We start from the raw sequence: 23,530 nt of genomic DNA on the forward strand, positions 1-23,530 counted from the left end.
TCGGACAGGTTCCAGGTACCGGACATGGATGAGGGTCTGTTGGATCTTCGTTGGTAGCAGCAGTAGGTAAGAATCTGCTGTGTGTGTGGATAATTGGAGACCCCATTTCAGGAAACTTCTGACAAAAGGATGTTTGGTTGCCAGAGGAATAACAGAATCATATAAGCCTTCTGGAGTTAAGTCATCTTCCTCGGCCTCCAAGCATCCATGACATTCTCCTCAAGGTGAAGTGTTGGGGTGATGTCCATTATTATGACTGCACCTCCAAATTAAAAGGGGCACACACATTATGAGTCTCCAGGTTACTAGGTAGTGAGATCTTTGCTTGGGCAGAGGAGTGCAGTATCCTTATCATGCCAATATATGCACCAGACATTCAGAACGTGGTTGCTGATACCTCCCCAAGAAGAACTGTCACCCTTTTTTCTTGGGTGTGGTCTGCCTGCCTGGATGTAAATGAAGTGTCGTGACAGGTGTTGCTCAAGGCCAGTTTCCCAGTTCAGCTGCTCACTACAGCCCATCTCAACAGAAGCCACATTGCAGTGCTGGGATCCTTTACCCGGTAAAGGTTGCCGTGTAACCATCTTGGGGTACTATTCTTATTGTGGGTAAGAAGTTAACAATTGATGGCCATCACACATTTCCCCAAGTCTTCATTCAGCATGGTGTGGAGTTTGGTGATGATCAATATTTTTTACTTGCTTCGTAAGTGGTGGTTGAGACCACTATGAAGCAGATCATGTTCTGTGTTGGGGAGGAATTGTGCATTGTCTTCCTTTTTCCACTCCAAGAACATCCCTCTTGTTCATGGCACACAAGAGAGTATGCCTATTGAACAGTAATTTCCTGTATTCCTCATCTTGCTGATGAATGTATGGCCAACACCTGATGAATCTTCTCAAATACAGATCACTGTTTTAGTTGTGAACCCCAGTGATCTGCCTGGAATGTAAAATGCTATAAAGTGTATATGATGAATTTTTTTTGTATCATAAAAATCATTATTACAAGTAACTACAGTATAGCTTTTTAAATAAGTAATATTAACTTTGTTTTTTCTTACAGTCCGCCAGCTGTGTGTCTTTAAGGAGAGAAAGAAAATCGGTAGCGTTTAACTCATTTTTTTTTTTTTTTATAATGTTGCCTTGTAAATACCATATTAATAAATTAATATAAGGAGGTATTTTATTGTATTATACCTATTACATTTTTTACTTACCTATCAGGTATGAAATTAGGTATGAAATCATCAAGGTAAAATAAAGTAAATGTGACAACCATATTTATTAGGAGCTTGGCTAAAACTTGAAAATTGTGATGGAAATCTGTCACATCAAGATATAGCCTCTACAAAATCAGGAAGTTGAACAAAATGGGGAAAAAATCACTTGTTTAGTGAAGTAACAAAAAGGAAATGCTAATATAAAAGCCATAAAAAGTTCATTGTTACTCGGTTACCTTCCACAAATTACCTTTTTTAATTACAGTTTAGCCAACGTACACAACTTTGCAGGCTTATAATATTAAATACAAATCCATTCAATGGTCCACACATTCATAAATATTTATATACATATACTCACATCCACACAGGCATTTAAATCTTGGTAGTGCTTTCATTTTTTAAAGCCAGATCATATATAAGCCCTTGTAGTCAAAACTATCACTTTATACTGCCAAATCAGCACATTTTCCTTATGATGCTCAACCAATTTACATAATCCAAAAAATACTGCTCTATTCCAGCAACCTTAGCGAACTTTCCTCTCTTGTGCTCTGTGCACTCAAATGTGTGTGAACACTACCAAAGAAAAAACATTTCCCCCAGAAATTAACAAAATCTAAACAATAAATAACATATGCACATAATATACAATGACACCGTAGTAATTGTGAACATGGACTAGGGCTTGTGTAAACAATACTTTGTAATTCAAAGTACTTAAGAGTGAATACCAGGGTAACTTTTCAAATGTATAAAAACTTTCAGTAACCCCCATATATCCAATACAGGGAAACGAGATATAGTTGTATATAAAGTGACAAGTACAATTATAATACAAGGCATTGGCAGAATTGGGTGACAGCCATTAAATAATGATGACAGACACCTAAGTGGCTTGTTAGATTGGGATTCATACCTCTGGTAGCTATATACAGGATTTACCTAACAATAAAAGAGAAAGAGAGAGAGAGAGAGAGAAAATATCACTGTACACAGTGCATTTGCCCCAAGACAAAGTCAGTCATACTCTGGTTGTATGTACAAGGTGGGAACTAAGATTTACCCACGTATCGAACACATCACCACAGTTCCAGCTGTTTTTCTCATTCAGACAAGGGACATGCACATTTAATACACTAATGCAGAAGAAAAAAAAAGGAAGGAACAATTATTTACAAAACACCCAAAAGGTGAAGAGCTGAAATAAAATAAGTTCACATACAACCTTCCTAAGGCAATTAACCCCATTTTTAGACTTGTACAAAAATTTTTAGTCAATTTGTTAAAACTATCCAATTTTGTTCTGAAGATACCTTTTCTTGTATTTTTACTTTTGAGATACAACTTAATGTCATATCATCAAAACTGCCCTACGTTACTTTTTTCTATTGCACATATCTATAAACTGAAATATTCTTATAACTACTTGCTGCATTCTCAAAGCTGCATTGTAGCTTTACTTAGCACGTATGATCACATGGCTCTTTCCACTTTTGTTATTTAAAATAACACCAAGAGCTGATAATGAAGCAGATAAGCTTGCTCCTTACAATGTTGCATAAAAAATCATACAGCAACACGAATACTTGCCTTACAATTTGGAGTTGTCTTATAGGAAAGTGATCACTGGTGGTTATATCTTCAATTATCAATGACTATTGCATAATATATCCCAGTTTTGGATCATACTTCACAAAATAGTACAAAAATTAGAAGACAAACTGCACAGACAATTTTGTGTGCCTTAGAAGTGCTTATGAGTAAGGTGAAGATATAATAAAATGGGATGCAGTGATAAAAAGCTTTGATGCAAAGCACATCTACACTTACACACCAACAACAGTAATTTGTAAAACCAGGCTAATTATTTACTTTCATTAATTGTGTTTCTACACAGCCTTAGCACTGATGCTGCAATGTTATACTGATTTCAATCATCAATTTTTATTACAACTAACAAAGCCTCTGCTTCATAGGTTGTTATATCAACAAGTACAGTACGTTTATATGAATGATTAGTCTCAATAATTCCAAGATCTCAAAAATGCAACCACAACTTTCTCATTTGAGAGATGGCTATGTCTACAAAAAAATTTCTCTAAGTAAACCATACAGCAATAATATAGTAAGCATTTACACAAATACAAAGAACTTACCTACTGATCAATGATGTATCAACAAAGGACACATTTTGTGAATTAATATGGTAAATATTTACATCAAAGGTGTGACTTTAAGGATGATGTGTACATTGTAATTTAAAACTCAAAAATGAATTACAGCCAAATGATAATAAACTAAGTACAGTATTTATAACATAGGAAGATGAATGCATAGGACAACACTGTATTTGCTGTGATTAAAATTCATAAATGGTCAATCAATCATAAAAAAGTTCAGTATCACATTAGATTTTGAACAAAGGATAACACTAACTTGAAACATTCACAGTCACATCACTGTTATAATATTAAACTACAATCCAATGCCATGTTAAGAATATTTTAGCAAAAACCCTTTTATTTTTTTTTTATAACTTAAAACCCTTGCCAGTCATATTATTCTGACATTCATCATTCGAAAAAGATTTCAAGTAACCCATACCAAATTACAAAGAAATTTTATGGCACAGGAAAGTTTGCTACAACTAAATATGCACAATAATGCTGAATGCTTTGGGACTCAACAACTTGAAATGAAATAAAGAGAGAAGAAACAAAACAATTCCTATACAAATGTTATTTGTAAGTCTGGTGAATGATTACAATTAATATTACATTCTAATGTTCAAAAGGGATAGGACAAAACTAAAAATTTTGTAGTAATAAAATTACGTAGTTTTTGTGCACAAATTTGGTGAATACAATACCATACATTATTGCATCCACTGCAGGTAACAAAAAAACAAAACTTAGAAAATACCTCAGGGGCTATGACCATAAGTGGAATGCAATCTGCCCAAGGCAAATGTTCATAGACAACAAATCAGGCAGTATCATAGCCTAAATTTGGAATGTGACATAAGTAGCACATATTTTTTTCAGGACACATAACAGGAAATGTACACAAAAATCACAGCCAGCATACACAAACTTCTACTTGAGCAGCAAATTATTATGCACTATACAGCATTGCCTATGCATAATCATCAACCAACTAACATTTGGTATGGAAGCATTCTACACTTATAACTTTTTGTGGTGATGTTACCACCATAACCTAGGTGCATTATGAAAACCAGCTGTATTGCTAGTAATGCTAATCATGAACGAGTCCACCGAGACCAATATGTACTTGTGATAATCTTCACACACCCACTGAGCAATGAAAGAAAACAGGGGGATAAGACTGACCAAGCACACAAACCCTAATCACAGATTGTCTTCTTACAAAATTATTGGTATTTTGCATGTCTTTTTCTGAACATTGTTTAAGCAGGAACAATGCTTCTAACCACCAATGATCACTTGAAAATTATACATTTATTCATTTAGTGAGAAAATATAATTATCATTTTACCATAAAACCTTTCTTTACATGTTTATTTTATACACAAACTGCAATGATTAGATAGGATCTCCTTTCCTCAGCAAACTCCATGTCTAACCTAATTCTAATAAACATATTGCTAGAGAGTTACTAATCATTGGCAATATTTATATATCTCACTATATGGAAATGAAATTGTTTGAAGAAAGTGTCTTTGGCCTATTCAATAACTTCAAGAAACAGCTTTATCATAGTACAAATTGATTTCAGATTCTTTAGAGTGTAACCCCAAGATATGTAACACAAGATTTGTCATTTAGTAAAACATCTGTGGAAGCTTTGTACACAAGTGAATTACAACATTTCTTCAAAAAAGCCAAAGAATGTAGCTATGAGACTCAAGATACATCACAGTTTTCATGACATTCACAACAGCACTACAGTGTACCCTTAATTATTGGTAGGTAAGCTGTACAGATTTACTTATGTGCTGCATGGATCATTATATCATCAGAGGAAACACGATAATGAAAACAAAGAGTTTATACATATTTTTAATTTATGAAAATTAATGTAAAATACTCAAGTCTGACTTCAGTTTCCTCATCAAGATGAGGCAGTAATATTATATACAGTTTTTATCTTAATGCTGTACTTCCTTTTACAAAACTTCACACCTTGTTTTACAAGAGCATCATAATTTACTCTAATCATCATGGTTCAAATATATTTTCAAACCTCTTTCCTTAGATCTAATGTTACTGTAATTTGTTGTTGAACTGGGACACGAATACTGCAGATCACGGTTAAGGCGGCGATTCTCAGAACTATTTAATTCTCTTCGTTCTTCTTCTGTTAGTTCTTTGAGAGTTTCCGTTTTATCCCTGGACAAAAATTTGCAAATTAGTTCCTTCAATGCAAATACGTAACTTCCTATCCACATTCTAATGGTAACCAAGTAGTCAAGACTAAAACTACTACTACTGTATTTGGGTGTTTGGGTTAAGACAGACTCTAAAAAAAATTCCAAAAACTATCACAAGCTGGATGTAATAACCATAACAATCATAACTGTTGTAACAGATGGTTATGAATGTTTTAAATTAAATAGGGGTTCCTGAGATATATGATAGAGTGGTCTCAAACTATATTATTCATTACGTTTACATAAGTTTTTACCCTTATGGGGCAGATGTGAATCTTTCACTGAACAATTAAAAATCAAGTTTCTTACAGTGAGTGGTATGCACTATGCCTTAAGGCAAATGAACTAAAGGTGGTAGCAGAAATTCTTTACTGAATTAGTTTATAAAAGAGTACAGGCAGTTCCATTCTGATGGCTTGACGATAACCAAAAATCACCGATAACTGAAAATCAGCGCCTCTGTTAGGTATGTAACGGCGTCGATAAGCAGAAATCAGCGATTTTTGGCGCCAAAAATTGCCGATTTTCGTTGTTAGACAAGCGCTGTAAAACTGAATCACTGATAACCAGGGACTGCCTGTATGAGGATATCTTCAAAAATGTATTTAAATAATTTATTATTACTATTATTCAGCAGTTTAACTATAACAGAGCCAAAAATCTCAACTCTCAAAGGGTTGATCTAAAGGATTTGCTCTTAAAAATAAAATAATTTAATTAACTGTAATACTTTATTATTTAACTAAGTAATTCAACCAAGTCATAAGTTGAAATACATCTCTATTTTAATGACAGGATATAGACAGAATGAAGATATTAAATTTCCTAAGTTTTTTTAAACTGAACATTTGCTATTGGGTGAAGTTTATAGACTCCATAAAATAGGTTTAACTGTTACATTTGACTTGTAGATTCTGAATGCAACGGTTGAGTCTACGGGTCAATCAAATATCCATGATTTAAACAAGTGTGACGAATCTGACAATAAGCAATGCATGAAACTGTGACCTTTTAGTTATTAGAATGAAGGCTGAAAAAAGGGGGGCTAAATCGGTTTGCTTGTGATTATTAAAGCATCAAAAAACTCAATTTCTGTAACTTCAACTACATGCAACTATTTGATTATTTTGGTTAAATTTCTTTGATTAAAGAACTGATTGACAGATTGCAGTATAAATCAAATTCCATGACAATGAACATAGTGTACCAAGTCACACACTGAATCCTAAGTTTGAATTCAGTATTAGCTTGGATGGTGCTAACAGTCAAGTTGCTGACTTGATTACAGCACTGCTAGAGACAAAGGAAGTTGTCAACGAAGAGGAAAAACTGAAGTGCCAGGCAAGACTCATCAGAGGCATAATGTATGGTACTAAAGTTTAAGGTGTGATATTTTAACAGCTTGGAGGTTGTGCACACAAGTCCTCCCTGGCTAAGAGAACAAAATCCATTATGCAGACCACCAGTCATGTCCTTTAGAAACTTGTTTAAACAGCTTCTGGCTCATCAGTCACTCCCTCCCCCACAGCCTTACAACAATAATACCTATACATCAGTTAGGTTTTATTTTGTGAACACCACCAACCTTGTTTTTTTCATATTTGTGCAGTTACCATTATGACAGCTGTCTGCTGCAATATCAGTTAACTGACTTGCTTTAGAAAATGACATCATTAAGGATTCTTATTTTGTTTGATTTCTTCTTTTTTATAAACTCATTTCTCCTTATTCCATATTTGAAATAATAAATGAACAAATGATAATGACAACTGATTGACTGACAATAACTGATGCTAAAAAGGTATGGTTATGAAAAGACATCAGACCAATATCCATTCTCTAAATAAAATCTGTACTGGAACTCACCTCTTCTCCCTCTTACTAAACAATAAACCCAGTAACCTTAAAAAAAAGTATTTTTTTATGCACTAATCCTGTCTTTCTCCTTTCTCTTGTATTTGTGTTTTCTTAGTAACCCTTGTTCAATAAATTTAATATTTTGAGTATCTTTTTACTTGTTTACTAATTATTCATTTGTTTAGTGGCTTGTAATTGGTGAAATCAGTGTTCTAACAAAAAAAATTTTCCTTGGGGTATGCATTTCTATAGCTTAGTACCCTTCTGGTAAATGTAATCTTTGGATTGAGATTATCAGCTTGTGTCTTTGCTGAGGGTGATATATTTCCATGCCAGCAGAGCAGTCTCATGAATAATGGCACCTCTGCACAAAAATGGCTATACGGCTAGCAATCATCAGAGACCCCAGGTGAAGCCTCATCCGATTCCTTGTTTGGAGGATTCTCTGTACCTCCTCCACCCAATTAAGCAGTTTCTATTGTCCGATGATCAATAAGGAGCTCCCACCATCTGGTCTCACCATGAGTACAACCCCTACGACTTCCAGGGATGCCTCCTAAAACTGACCGTGAGACAGAGCTCCCTGCATCCCTAACCCTGGGATGCAACATCCTGACTAAGCCTGGTGTAATGACCTGCCTCCCAGAGTGTCTTTGCTGTCTCCTGCTCATGCCATGTCTCTGAAGTACACCCAGGACTGCAAAACATATATAACAATCCAAGGAATACTATTTGAATTAAAGACATGCGAGCCTGAGCAGTCACTCCAAAAGACGACATTACGGCTATGTTCAACAAACTTATGGATCCTTTACACAAAAAATAATGTTTTTGGTTAGTTTGTTGTCCACTTTGAGAGTATTTGGGACAGCCCTGTGCAAAGAGAATGGCAAACATGCCCTCAATCTGATATCTCAGTATGGAATGTAACAGAAAACACCTTGGCAGACATAAATCCTCATATAACTTTTTTAGGGTTGGTACTGCAGATTTCAACTAAGAATATCAATCCTTCACCTACTCTTAGCTTTGCCAAATTACAAAGTCAAAAAAGGAAAAGTTGACTAAGAACAAAAGTACAGCAGGTTTTATGTAATGTCACAAAAAAATTGCAACCACAACTGAAAATATAAAAGGAAACTTAGATGTTTGCAAAAACTTCATTCCAACACAAAAAAGATATTGCACATAATTTGCAGTTTTCTGGAATCTAAATAAGTTTTCCCAAAAAAACCTCAGTAAAGGAAAATTAATCTCATTTAAAGAAATGCATTAAGTTTTTAAAGGAAATTATATTTCTTTTAAATGAAACCCATAAAAGAAGAAAATTTGAGAAAATGATGGTACTGGAAAAACACTAAGATAACCTTTAGCTGTTATTATCCCGAGATATATTAAAGTAATATGGTATACGCAATTGTTAATAAAACGATGAAAAATAATCTTAGGTGATTATGTAAAATCTTAATAAATTTGTTTTCTTGTAAGAGCAAGCAAAGGGAAGTGTATACAGTACGTCCCCCATAACTGCGGGGGGTTAGGGACCCCAACCACCCGCATTAGCGAAAATCTGCATTAAGCTGGTATCCCCCCTCTAAAAATGCTTATAACCGGCTATTTTAACAGTTCAAACACCAAAGACAACCCCGCCCCCTCTAAAAATGCTTAAAACTGCCTATTTTAATAGTTCAAACACCAAATATACCTTAAACTATCATCCTAAAATGACAAATTTATTAAATCAATCTTTTTCATAACTACCAACCTGAGGTCTTAACACTAGGATAAATCTTCTAGCGCCAGCTGGAATTTAGTAAAATAGTGGTATCTGTCCTTTCAAGAGTCATGTGGGACCACCCACACCCCAGCAGTACTCCATGACTTCATCAGTTACTCTTCCAACTCAGGTTAACTGCCAGGGGAGTGGTTAGAGGTGGGCCTTAAATGATAAGACCTCAGGTTTGTTAGTTAAAAAAAATAAAAATTAATTTAATGATTTTGTCATCTGTTCACATACGAAACAAACCCTCGGTCTTAACATTAGGATAGACTTACTCTTGGTGGGAGGTAAGTAAATTACCTGACTGGAGGTTTGCCACACCTGGTCATTCTTTTGAACAAGAGAATTCTAAGAAACATGACCTTATTTCTGAACCCCACATATATGTATATCTTGGGTTCAGACTTATGGATTTCAATAAGTCACAGTTCACTGCATATACTGAAGACAAGAAGCTATCTGTTCTTATAACAAATCAGCATAGCCACTTATGTAGGTTTGTTATCATTCCTCTCTCTCCTTGTTAAAGAGAGGAACATATTGCTACTGAAAGGTATCTTACAATAATAATCACTCTACCAGTATGGCACTGCACTCACCTGTATCATGTCAGTTCCAGCTCATGACAGAACCCTATTCTTACCGTCCACAGATAAAGAAGAAAGAAAGAAAAGAAAAGAAGAGAGACCAGTCATCTCATTCACTTCACTTTCATACCATCATCTTAGACTAGTTACAAACTGCCCCGCCAGGGGCACTGGATGAGCTATGCAACCTGTTGAGCAGCCACCACCAGATCCAAGGAAAGTCCAAGGACCTATGGGCAACTTCCTTCAAGTAGAAGGAAGTGAAAGTGGTTTGGCGACGCCACACACCAGCTTTCAGAATTCTATGAACAGACACATTCTTCTTAAATGCCAATGAGGAGCTTAGACCTCTAACGTCGTGAGCTCTTGCCTGCGCGACATTGTCTGAAGCTCCTGATGTAGGTGGATAGGCATTCCTGATCGTTTCTCATAGCCAAACCGGGATTGCATTTGCATTCTTGGACACATCTTTCTTGACCTGGCCTGTGCTAACAAAACGTCTGCGATAACCCGGTCTGAGATGTCGAATCCTTTTTAGATAAGCACACAGCACATCACCATTTCGTCAGGGTCATTGTCAACAAAGTCTCCCAAAGAAGGTATAGAAAATGAGACAAATCTTTCATCATGGACTGAAGGACTTTGAGTCTTCGCAACAAATTCTGGAATAAATTTGAAAGCCAAAGACTTCCAACCCCTGGTGTGTTTCACGTCACAAGACAGACCATAGAGTTTGCCTAATCTTTTTGCTGAAGCTAGGGCCAGCAAGAAAACAGCCTTGAGGGTCAAGTTTATATCTGTAACCTGTCACAACAGTTCACAGGGGGCTCAAGTAAGACTAGTCAAAACCAAAGTCAAATCCCAACTAGGAGGTTTGAGTTCTCTAGGGGAACAAGACTGCTCGAAGCTCTTAATCAACATAGATATTTTCCAAGATGTAGATATATCTACGTCTTTCATAAGCAGAACTAGCGCTAGAGCAGCCCTATGGCCCCTTATGGCAGACACAAAGATTTTTTTCTGCTCCAAAAAAGACTAGGAAATCAGCTATTTGTTGAATAGAAAATCCGAGTGGAGAAGAACCCTGTCTACAGCATCAATCACAGTAGACAGACCATTTTCCCCGGGACATGGACGTTGAAGACTTCCTGATATATCCTGACATCTGAGATGCTGCTCCTCGAGAAAAGCTTCTCGCTTGCAGGAGATACTTGATAGTCTCCACCCACGAAGAGAAAGGGACTGTACTGACTGATGGTACCTCCCCACATGAGGTTGATAAGTAGGCTGTACCAGGGAGGTAACTCTCAGAACTTCTGACAGCAGAGACAGCAGGTCCAGAAACCATTCTGCCTGTGGCTACAGAGCTACCAACTTCATCTTGAGATTCTGGGGCCTCATTACTCTGTTCAGGACCTGGTGAATCAGACAAAAACGGAGGGAAAGCATATATGTCTAAACTGTCGTTGTATCTTGTCGAGAAGAGATCTATCATAGGTCTCCCCCACAAGAGAAACAGCCGGTCCGCCACCTCCTGATGCAGCAACCATTCCATTCCCATAATCTGTTCCCAACAGCTAAACTTGTCTGCTACCACATCCCTTTTTCCTGGAGTGTATCTGGCCCTGATCTCCACTGAATTGTCTACAGCCCACTGATGCAGTTGGACCGTCACAACTGGCACTAGAAGATTTATCTTAATATTAACACACAGGGTTTGTTTCATATATGAACAAACCCTTTAATATAATTTCAAAGTCATCTTACAACATTACCCTTAAAATATATGGCTTATGGCTACGTGTGAAAACTAAACTCAAGTCCCCCCTACATTCAAACACAGCCATTTTCTCTCATACAGTATTGAAGCTGTCCCATTTCCTTTTTCCAGATAAGGGAAACATTGGGAATTCACAAGTAGACAGATAGGGGAACACTGGGAATTCACGAGTTAAATACTGTACAGTACTTAAATATTTAAATATGCATTGCAAAAAAAAATACCAAATTATCAATGGAATTAGCAGTGATAAAATATTCTCTTGTGTATGTACGTGTTACAATGATTTACTAATTTTCAAATATTAATAGTAATGTAAACACAGGAAAATATCAATAAAATGTTATTCCATTTACAGAATCCATTTATACTGTATTATCATATGGATCTGTCATCATCGTAATATGCATAAAAAAAATCGTCCCGACATTTGTAATGTTTACATTCTGAGAATCAGCTGATTGAGCCTACTACCGGAAGAATTAGGAAAATTATTTTTAGTTACTAAAAGAAACGAATGTATTAATGTTGTCATTATTTTTAATTTTGTACATAAAAGTTATGATATAGTAATTCATCTTTCATTAAGAGAGAGAGAGAGAGAGAGAGAGAGAGAGAGAGAGAGAGAGAGAGAGAGAGAGAGAGAGAGAGAGAGAAATTACTGGTGTTTACAACTGAAGTCTTAGCACAGTAGCTGGGGAGGAGACTTGACAGGCACGGTTAAACCCGCTGGGGAGGAGAGTATGACCTTGTGTTGCCTACGTATGAAAATTGGATTTTAAATATTTTTACAGTGATTAGAGATCAAACATCTACAGTGATAAAATATTCTCTTGTGTACTGTTATGTGTGATAATCATAGGGTGAACTAACCTTGTAATGAAGTACGATACAGTAAATCACAAAAAAAGAAAATATAGCAACACGTACCTACGTACATTTACATCGATAAAAACAATTACAAATGTCGCAACGATCGGTTTTTCTTTATAAATATTATGAATATAATAATACAGTATAAATGGACTCTGTAAGTGAAATAACATTTTACTTTTTTTTATTAAAGGATATGTATACTGAGAGAGAGAGAGAGAGAGAGAGAGAGAGAGAGAGAGAGAGAGAGAGAGAGAGAGAGAGAGAGAGAGAGAGAGAGAGAGAGAGAGAGAGAGAGAGAGAGAGAGAGAGAGTTTGAACTGAGGTGTTGTGATTTTGCAGGATTTTAATTTGGCATTTTATTGATATTTTGCTGTGTTTACATTAATATTAATATTTGAATATTAATAAATCATTTTTTTAATCATAAAAATGTATTTAGGCATGAACATAAAGTGAAAATAAAGTAACTAGTGAATATTGCTCTAAATAAATATTCGAGAATTAGTAAATTTTCTGTGATATATTTGGAGAAGTTCCATACAAAAACCCGCAATTAACTGAAGGCACGACTGCTGATCCATTATCTAGCGGGGACCCACTCTACTGTACATGAAAATGAAATTCTTACAAAAATCTACAGAGAAACAGAAAATTTTTATCTGGAAATTTTCTCTTTCAGCCAAATGTCCATCTGATGAAACATCTAGCAACATATTAGACCCTGCCTCAGCAGGTCCAATATGTGGAACTATAATTTTCAAACCCACAAACAGCACATAGTGGCATTTCCTTAATAAAAGCACAAATTTGGAGCATAACTTCCTCAGCTGTAGGTTTGATACTAATGTACACCCTCTCCATTCTGGTTAAGATTTTTAATTTTATGTGGAAGGTTTAGTCCTATCAATTTTAAAATACAACTCTTAACCACTGCATTTTTTTTTTTTACTGGGATTATGACAAAACAGTGCCTGTTTTTCCAGTAGCTCCTCCTCATCTTTCATGAGCAGCATACTATTTCTCTGATTCGCTTAAGCATGTTTGTTACTTCTATACCCTGTAATACTTTGATATTTAGAAAAACAATGGTGTGGGTTTTACAGGTTGCTTCCATTAACCATTCATTCAGTTTTCTGTACTCTAAAATTCATTTCTCAAATAAGACTCAAGCTTAATAAATTGTTCTCTACATAAAAAAAAGAATGAGCTTCTTCTTACAGTTTTGAGAACAAGTAATCTTAAAGCTACGTGTACCTATTCCAAATGTTACTATTTTCACGCTGGATTTCTAGTCTCTCTTCTTCTCTGTTAATAAGCTCATGAGATGCCAAACAACTTGGAACAGACATTTCACTTTGATCCATACTCACTGCTGTTGCCCATATACATAAAAGGAATTAAAAGACATATGAATATCAGAGAAGCCTTTCCAGGAAGGAAAATTATGCACCCTTAACCTTTTGTCCATTCAAAGCAGGTCCAACAACCTAGGGGCAAGTTTTAAACAAGTTTTTTATGACACTTGAACAACAACCTAGGGAGATGTTTCATTCAAGTCTTTTATGACACCTATCAAGTAACATACTTGAATTCTATGGCTGCGGAGCCATGCCATCAAACCTTGTTCTCTCACAATTTTTCAAAGTACTCCAAACCTTAATCACCTTCATGTACAGTTTAGCATCAAAGGGTTAATCATGACAGAATGGGGAGAGAAAGGCAAGAAAACTAGCTATTTGACTCAGAACAACTACAATACAGTAGTCTAATAGGTAACAGATGATTGACAGCCTTACAAGAGAATAATACTCCAATATTACTACACAGATTCACAGCCTGTGGTATTAATACTATCATCTCTGTAGATATGAGCAGCCTCATGAATGATTTCTTTCTGACAGCATGAATAAAATAGGTCAAGTGTTGTCAAAAAACGAACAAAAAACTAATGTTTACAGTTGAAAATACCCTCAAATATTGTGCATAAAAAATGCTAGTTCCCAAAATTGACAGCAAATTGGGAGCAATAAAGTGCTTAATGTGCAATCATGACAAATTCTAACTTATCAATTTAATAATTCATTAAAAACCTACAGCAAATTAGAGAAAAAGCCAATGGTGACTTACCAAGTATTTCTAAGTCATTAATAATGCTATAAAAAACTATAAAAATAGTCAGTTGCTAATAAAAATGTAAAGAATACAAGCCATTACCTGAAATACATCATAGCACCATCATCTAGAATATAAAGGGGTCGCTGGTTTAACTGACCAACACGAGGCATCCAGTCAAGTTCCTCTGATATGTCTAACACAGACATGTCACATGGGAATGTCCCTTTACCCTTGGCAACATCTATGTTCTCAACACTGATGCCCGACAATTCTGATAACTGATAAAACAATAAAGAGTAAATTTACTAGTGATCACATGGTGTACGTTTACTGTTATCATCAAAAGCTAAGAACTTCTAAAACAATATCATGTATCAAAGTCTAACTCTCAGCAAACTAAATATTTTAAAATGTAAAAATAACTATACAAGTACTTTCACAAACGAGATGTCAAGTATGAAAACTACTACAGTATTTCAATACCTCTTCACAGGAAATATAACTGACATGACACTACACAGTGAACGAAAATTAGGCTGCTGCATAACTGTCACAAAAAATGTTATATCTACACACCTTATCTTTAAGTTCCTCCATAGTAGGCTTAGGAATGATAACCTCTTTAAGGGGATCCAAGGTATAAGATGAAGGTTTCCATCTTCGAACAAACAATGCCAGCTCATCAATATTATGGGTTTTGATTTCAGGACCTTCCAATACCTGTGGAAATATCAAAACCATTAATTTATGTTTCTCCAATTTAGAGTTCCCATAAAATATCCCTCTTATTCAATGGTGGATAAACAACGATTAAGAGGGATATGTCAAATGAATGCCAGCTCATCAATATTATGGGTTTTGATTTCAGGACCTTCCAATACCTGTGGAAATATCAAAACCATTAATTTATGTTTCTCCAATTTAGAGTTCCCATAAAATATCCCTCTTATTCAATGGTGGATAAACAACGATTAAGAGGGATATGTCAAATGAGAGATAAAATAACAGACAATCATTATAATACAAAAGTAATACACTAATGCTAAACTAGTCACTAGATATTTTTCAATTAAAGGCAACAGTAGATTTACTAAATTATTGTTGTCAAAGGGGCAGTGAAAATAGTGTTTTCACAGATAGCATACTTATAATGGTTTAAGCTCTGATGTGATCAAGTATCAGCAATTCTGGGAGATGCCTACCAACCAGGTCAAAAACACCTTATACGAAAGCATTAGCCTACAATGTTCTATACATCTCTAATATCAATGCTTTGTCACCTCCTTCAATATTAGTGATTATTTTCTAATGTCATAGGGAATTAATTCCAGCTCATTAGCTTTGCATCAGTTATGATCATGAGTTACAGAAACCATATCACATAACACAGAGTTGCCAGATTTTTATTAACTTTAGATAACTGATGGCAAGAATACTTATCATGTTGACACAATTTTCTTTAGACCCACTTCACGCATGTGAAATTCAACTTTCAATAGATTTTTAAATTATTCACAGAAATATTGATATGGCCAAGTATGGCGTGGATTAAGAACCAACTTCATTAGTGCAATTTTTTGCAAGGGTATTCATTTGCAATTTTCAAAATCCTACTTCTATGCTAATTGCTTAGCCCATGAAATATGTCTCATAAAAGTCCCTACAGGACACCACAGAGTTTAACTGGTCAAGTAATTCATTTACAGAATATGAATTTTTTATTATTTTCATTCCTGTAAATGCTCCTCAAAACCAATAAAAACTAAAAAAATACATATTTCAAGACATAAAAACATAGCTATGTAATGTCTTTTTGACAGCTCTCGCCATGTTATATATGGAATTTTTTTAAATTTGAAAAGTAATACAGTAAGGTTTTAAAGATACTGTATATAAGTTATGTTTTGAGATACTGCCTTTCAAGTTTTCACTTACACTGAACATAATCATAAAGAAATAATATAAATACTGTCTTTATTTTTTAGGTCTGGGTATTATTGTAATCATGAGTGATGATCCCTGGATGCATTGTTTAGTTGTCAGCTACCTGGTCCCACCCCCCCAAAACAAACCTCTTCATGTGGCATAGTATTCTATAAAAAAAAGAGGGTTCTATAGGTGCCCAAGATACTCACTGTAGTCATATTTTCTTTTGTAATACTTCTACCCTGTTTTAACTGCTCTCTTCTCTATGGCATGGTTGAAATTTGATTAATAGGACAAATACAAAGAGATGGCATACTGAAGCTTGTTCATGAAAGCCATGGGGCATTCATCATATTAACTGGGGTCTATTTCTCAAGAAGTTATTGTAGTTATTATAACAAGCAATACTGTACATTCCTCTACTTTGTATTTATCACTGGTTCAGGTTTCCTGAGCCAAGGGTTGAAAGTACCCCTTAACTATCAAAATAAGGTGAATTTTGTTAAGAGACTTTGTGGAGAGGTTCACGAATGCCATACAAAGCTAGATATTTCTTCAAAACATCGTAAATTTTTACCACTTTGTTCTTCAGCAAGCTGACCCCTCAAGTCTGGTTCTACCTCTGTAAACCCAGTAATATGTGTGTGTGTGTGGAATAAGCATATGGTTACATAAAGGTTCCATTAGGGGTCTAAAGGTAAATTTCTGTAGTCCAAAATTTTTTGTAAACCAGCTATGGTCAAGTCCCAAGGTTGCTAAGTTAATAGGGTCAACCATGTACATATAATAAAGAAAAATTTTTGCAAACCTACCTGCAAGAAGAGTTCCCAGTTGGAATATAATGATATGTCATCATCAAACTTTTGGTCATCCAGATAAATTGCTTGGGGATTTTTCCAGCTCTTCTTTCGTAAACGGACAAGTTCTGGAGTGAGGGTCATGTTACATCTCGCATTGACTTCTTTCACTATTGCCCTCTTAGCATTCCCAATGGTTTCACCCTTAGTGACAACCCAGTCAATAAGGAAGCGGGCAGGCTGCAAATAATTTATATGTATACATTAACATTATTAAAACTGACCTAGATTAACATTACTCCAAAAAAAAATATATAACTAGTTTCTAAAATACCTAACTGTATACATTAACATCATTACAACTGACCTACATTAACATTACTCAAAAAAAGAATACAACTAGTTTCTAAAATACCTAACTGGTAGCACATAACAGCACATTATGAACAATTAAACATACTACAAAAAGAACTAAAAACAAGGGAAAATGTACTCACATCATCAATATTTTCTGGCTCCAAAAGATAAACTTTGCCTCTCTGCTCCCCAGGTAACAAAGCTCTGCCTAACCTTACATTCAGTCTTGTGTTGTCACCATATGAAGCTAAAGTTTCTGTCATCCTTGTGCACTCAAACTCTTGGCTGTTAAATAAATATTCAACTTAATAAGAAAACGACCAAATATAAATTAATGCTATTGAATACTTTCTAGTCATCACTATGACCATTAAAAATTCAGTGTCACCACTTCCAATTAAATAAAACTTCATTAATGTGCTTATACATTATGTACAGTTGGTCCTTAACTTACACAGGACCTTGGTTCCAAGATACTTGCCACTAGATAAAAAATCAGAGATTCAAATCCCTTATATAAAATGGCATAATACATAGTATAGGATGCTTGTGTGTGTACACATCACCTGTGCACATCCTCCTGTTTATATTGTGTACTGTAAATTATCAACATATTTATAACTAAAACAACGTAAATTTTATTCAAATATGTTTTTAGAATAAAATATGTTTTTCCTTTCAAATATGTTTTTAGAATAAAATATGTTTTTCCTATTATCATACTGTTAATCATAAATAGCATTACTCGTTTGAAACAGACCCAGTCTTACTAATTTCAAATATGTTCAAAGAAGAAAAGTCTTTACACAGGCCAGAGTCAGGTCCATATGGCCTACAAGGTGAAGCATCACTCCTTTATGCAAACTTCCATCTGTACTTAGCCCCCTTCCCTTTTTTTCTAACATTCTTATAATACTACTGTGTTGTAAGTATGATGGTAATAGTAACAAAGATAATACTGATACCTTTATAAATTAACCCCGTAAGAGCTTTTTGATGCATTTTGGAGTCACCACCTTCCCAATCTCAGAGAGCTTTGATTATTTGCACTCTCTATCAGTAATAGGCTGCTTATTATCCCCCCTTCCTAGTGCAACTGTGCATATGTACTGAACATATGAACTGTCTGGATGTATGTATGATGTTCTGTTTTACTGTAAGTACCGTAGTCTTATTGCATGATTGTTTTTCAATAATTATTCTATGCTAAACTGTACACTAAGTACAGTACAGTACAACACTGTAAACACAATTGGCTGTGATAAAACTGCACACAGTACGTACTGTACTCTACTGTAAACTGAAAATGGAATCTATAAGAAATGTTACTAGTCTAGTTAATGTGAAGGTGAAGTGCATTAGCATCGCACTGCTATTCAAAGTTACTGGTGACTTGGTGATTATGTTTCCATTTTCTTCTTATTGTGTATGTACACAGCATTCACTATACAGATAAGTGCATTCCATACAAAAACATTACCTCTGTATATGTAATGTTTGATGATAATAGTTACAAGATCATGAATATATAGTTTCAGTTGGCTAGGCTACTGTGACAAAGTTCTTGAATAACCTATTTTGCTTGCTAAAGTGTCATATATTTTGATGTTTTTGTCTTTAACATACCCTTATTATAAAGAGACAAGAATAGTTCTTTGGATTCTATAAAATATTTCCAAAGTTAGTGTATGTTTTTATACCCCAACTATGGTCACAGTAGGATATTTTGGATAGCCTACAGGTAGTACTGTACTGCCTTTGATGTATTGGTGCTAATGACTGATGGGTTACTGTACTGTAAATATGTATGGACAGAAGGGAAATGGGTGGAAACACCAAAATGAACTAACACCATAAATACACCTATATACAGGGCCTGCATTAGTCATAAAATGCTAACTGTGCAAAGACTAACTGGTATCAAACTTGTTATTCATCACTTACCAATTATGAAAAAAATTTAAGAATAAGAAAACATATTGCCAGCTAATCCAAGCCCCTTGCCTCCTCATCCAGGGATTTTATTTACAACAATTTTTGTTAAGGACCGTGGATTATTAGACAGGGCCCAGTGTTCCACAATACTTTATAATGTGGCATCCATCAGCATTCTCAGTTTGTAAAAAAAAACCCACCAAGAAAGAACTAAAGTGCAATCACATAACACTTTAGTTATATTCTTGTGTGTATTAAAACTAAAACAATTCAATAATTAAAACCCCAAGATAATTACTAAAAGTGGGGACATTACCTGCTGGGAACCTATGCATCCATGAGTTTCATGAGCAGCCAATGATTTTCTTTTAAGTCAGGAATGAAATGTCAAGAAAATTCAGTGAACATGACTTTGCATTAAATTAAAAGTAATAAGTAGTTTTCTTATTTAACTTAAAATATGAATACAAGTTTGCTACGTACTGTAATTATATCTTGACCCCATAAAATAAAAAACGTATATTGAGGAGTAATCCATATTTACAAATACCAATTAAGTATACAGTACTGACCTATTGGAGTATATTTTGAAGAGCTTGAAATGTTCACTTGACACACCAACCCATTTTTGCATTTCTTTCTTAAGTTGACCCATTGTGATTCTTTTGTCGACATACACTCTTAACACTGAAATTGAAATTAATCAACACATTATTTTTTAATGGCTAACTTCACAATGCAAGTAAAAACATAATACACTATTATGTATACTAACTAAAAATTCCAGAACAGTAGCAAAAAGTAATTCCATTTACTGAGTATGAAAATATATACCAAACTCTCCAGACTCAGAATGATCTTTGTACACAATGAATGATAGGGGACACTTCAAAAAAAAAAAAAAAAAAAAAAATGCTGGTAAAACAAATATGACGAGTTTTTAAGGTGTATTTAATTTAAAGAATAGTATATAACAATTATATTTAGCATTTAAAGCTTGAATTTATTTTGAATTCTACAGGAATTACCCAAAACAGAACCAAGTTATCAGTTGAAGTTTCATCTTGTCCCATTCCAAGAAATTTGACTTAAATTTCTATTTAAAAACCATATGAATACCAAATCATAGCAAAAACAATAAAGCATTAAAGTGAAGTAAGGAGAACAATACTAAATGTTAACTAATAAAGAAACCACAAACCTGACCATTAGATTGCATGTTTAAAGGGTTTCAAGAAATAACGTAGTGTCTCTCATAAATCAAGGACTGTAATTTCTGGCCATCCTACTTTTTCAAAGCAAAAGTTGTCAAGATATAATAAAATTTTCTACGCATGAAAACCATTTATCATTATTTTCTTTTGAACCCTTACAAAACATACCAGTACAATATAAGAAAACTGGAAATTATAGCATACTAGCAACAACCAAAGGAAATAAGGTACTGTATTTAATGAACTTTTTTCTATAAATCTTGTTTCTTACTTTTTTGGTTGGTTTCTTCTTCTGTGAAGTACTCTGCCCTAAAGTAACGTTTAATCTCCAGTTCCTTCTCATCCTCACCCCATCCAGCATCGTTGTCCTGGAAAATAGGTAAACACCAACCAATGTCATCACCCTGAAAGAGGGAGAACCAACTACTAAAGAGGCAAAATATACTAGAAATATATAGAAAAGGAGAGAGAATCCTTACAGTAAAATGTACCACCAGATTACTGTGCTTTGTTGACTAGTCATTCAAATTGGACATTCTTATAACTTATATAACCTTAGATAAGCAAATATCGCAGATAACCAAATCTCAGCAATTTTTGGCTTTTTTTGGCACTTATCAGCACCAATGAGTGCCAAAAATTGCCCATTTTTGTCACTAGACAAGCGCCAAAAAACTGTATCGCCGATAACTGGGGACTGCTTGTATATTTATGTGGAAATGAAGAAGTTACTTTCGATTCCTCGTGACATGATTTCACAGAGATGATGACATAAAAAAAAAAAAAAAAAATCTGCCCTAATTTATAAACTGATTTTTCAAGTGTTTAAAAGAGGGTAATAATCTAGATAAATAAACTGTAACACTATGTAGCAGCAACCTTATGGCACAAGGTACAGTAAATTACTGTTACCTACAATACCCTTCAGTGTGATGTGATGGCAAGGAAAGCAAACTTTTGGGACTTTCTTGCCTAATGATTGAAATCTTTTGCTTGCTTGAACATAATTAGACACGTAATATACTGTATTCTTTTTTTACTAAGAGAATAAACTTGAGGAAAACTACATAATTAAAAATAAGTTTATAAGATTATATTTCTTTTTTTACAAGACAACACAGTTAGTTAGTTAGTTATAAATGATTTGTTTAACCAGACAATTCCTATCCAATTCAATCCTTTTTGTTTCAGAATATGAACAGCTATGAGAACACTTGTTTGAAACATATTTATTTAAAAAATATAAAACTAGTATGACTTTAGAGTCTAAAACTGTTTGAAGTTTCATACTAATCTTTCATGATACTAGAAAATTTAATGATGGAAAATTAAATATTTTTTCTTATTCTAAGATACTTGTATTTGTTTATTTCAGTTATAATGAAATAAAACTAAAACCTAGTTTTATCTACAGTCAATCCCTAATACCCTCACAGCAGTCACCCTATGCTGGTCAATACAGGCAGCGCCATTTAAAAGTATTATACAAAGAATGTAGAATGTCCAATTGGCAATGACTCCTTAAACACTTATAATTTTTTTTGTAAGGATTCTACAGAATCAAAACAGGAAGATGTTGCAGAGTTAAAACACCACATGCAAAGTAAAAGGATTCATATACTCTAAAAATGTCAGTGTAACACTCAAACTCAACATAGTAATGTACAGTACTACAAACACAACTTCAGAATAACAGATACACTACCACAACAGCATATACAATGATTTTTTCAAAGTAGTAAACACATAACCAGCTGAACATATAAGAAAACCAAGCTAATTCTAAATGCAAATTGGCCAACAAACTGTACTGGTAATTAGTACTACAAGTCTCACAATATGCATTTTTACAATGGTCTATAGTTGAAACTCTTCTAACTTATCAAACTACTGTTTCTGATATTATAGAAACTCAGAATACTTTTCTAAGAAAACTGGTGGTAGCCAGGAAATAAATGTTCTTTATTCAATAAAAAAAATTTGAAAATTTAAAACTACTGATGACAATACGTAATCCAATTTCAGGTAGCATACTGTAATATCTTTATTGAAAAAATTAAATCATTAACAAGTTTTGCAGTGGGATGTAACTTCCATATATTGGAAATTCTGTATGATCCCTTGTAGTACTCAATACATTACCAGTAGAAGCTACTTAAAATTCCCACTGTAACAAAGAAAACCTCATTAATCACAAAGCAATGTTTACAACCTTTATCTTCATAACAAAAAACTCATAAGTTTCATAAAAAGCATTAACCAATTTAATCTTGTCCTTTAAATAAAATTGGGCAATTGGGTTGTAAGTGTCTCAGAACCACAAATAAAGTCATGCCATATAATATTCCAGTAAGAATTCCAAAACAGGAAATATTTGTAAAAATACTCCAGTACTTTAACAAATACTGTATTAATAAGTGCAGTATATTAAATCTGATAATAAATTTATACACAAACAACAGGAATCCTAATGGGTGCTAATTATAGCCCTAACATTGCCAATCTATATTTACATTCGTAAGAATCTAAATTTTTACATATTACAGTAATCCCTTAGAAGGCTGACAAATACTGTATAAAAATACATACAGGTACATAGATGATCTAATAGTATTTGATGCTGATTTAATAATTCTCAGAGTACTTTGAAGTTTCCATTACTTACTA

The 23,530-nt window shown here is 34.2% G+C and overlaps 1 protein-coding gene across 9 annotated transcripts in view; it reads right to left on the bottom strand.

The window, feature by feature from the left end:
* Positions 1-1,271: 1,271 nt before the first annotated feature.
* Positions 1,272-23,530, bottom strand: part of Usp47 (ubiquitin specific protease 47) — a 134,438-nt gene continuing 112,179 nt past the window's right edge. For 5 of the 9 annotated variants that reach the window (XM_067106763.1, XM_067106764.1, XM_067106761.1 and 2 more), the window contains 7 exons: positions 21,135-21,267; positions 20,222-20,336; positions 17,855-17,999; positions 17,373-17,597; positions 15,211-15,354; positions 14,734-14,912; positions 1,272-5,598 (listed from right to left, as the gene is read on the bottom strand). In XM_067106763.1, coding sequence (XP_066962864.1) covers positions 5,421-5,598; positions 14,734-14,912; positions 15,211-15,354; positions 17,373-17,597; positions 17,855-17,999; positions 20,222-20,336; positions 21,135-21,267 — 1,119 coding nt within the window. In that variant the 3' untranslated portion in view covers positions 1,272-5,420. The remainder of the gene's footprint in view (positions 5,599-14,733; positions 14,913-15,210; positions 15,355-17,372; positions 17,598-17,854; positions 18,000-20,221; positions 20,337-21,134; positions 21,268-23,530) is intronic. The other 4 variants (XM_067106765.1, XM_067106766.1, XM_067106762.1 and 1 more) reach the window with 1 other exon arrangement.

The sequence above is a fragment of the Macrobrachium rosenbergii genome, chromosome 7 (genome assembly GCF_040412425.1).
Source record: "Macrobrachium rosenbergii isolate ZJJX-2024 chromosome 7, ASM4041242v1, whole genome shotgun sequence".
Lineage (NCBI taxonomy): Eukaryota > Metazoa > Arthropoda > Malacostraca > Decapoda > Palaemonidae > Macrobrachium > Macrobrachium rosenbergii.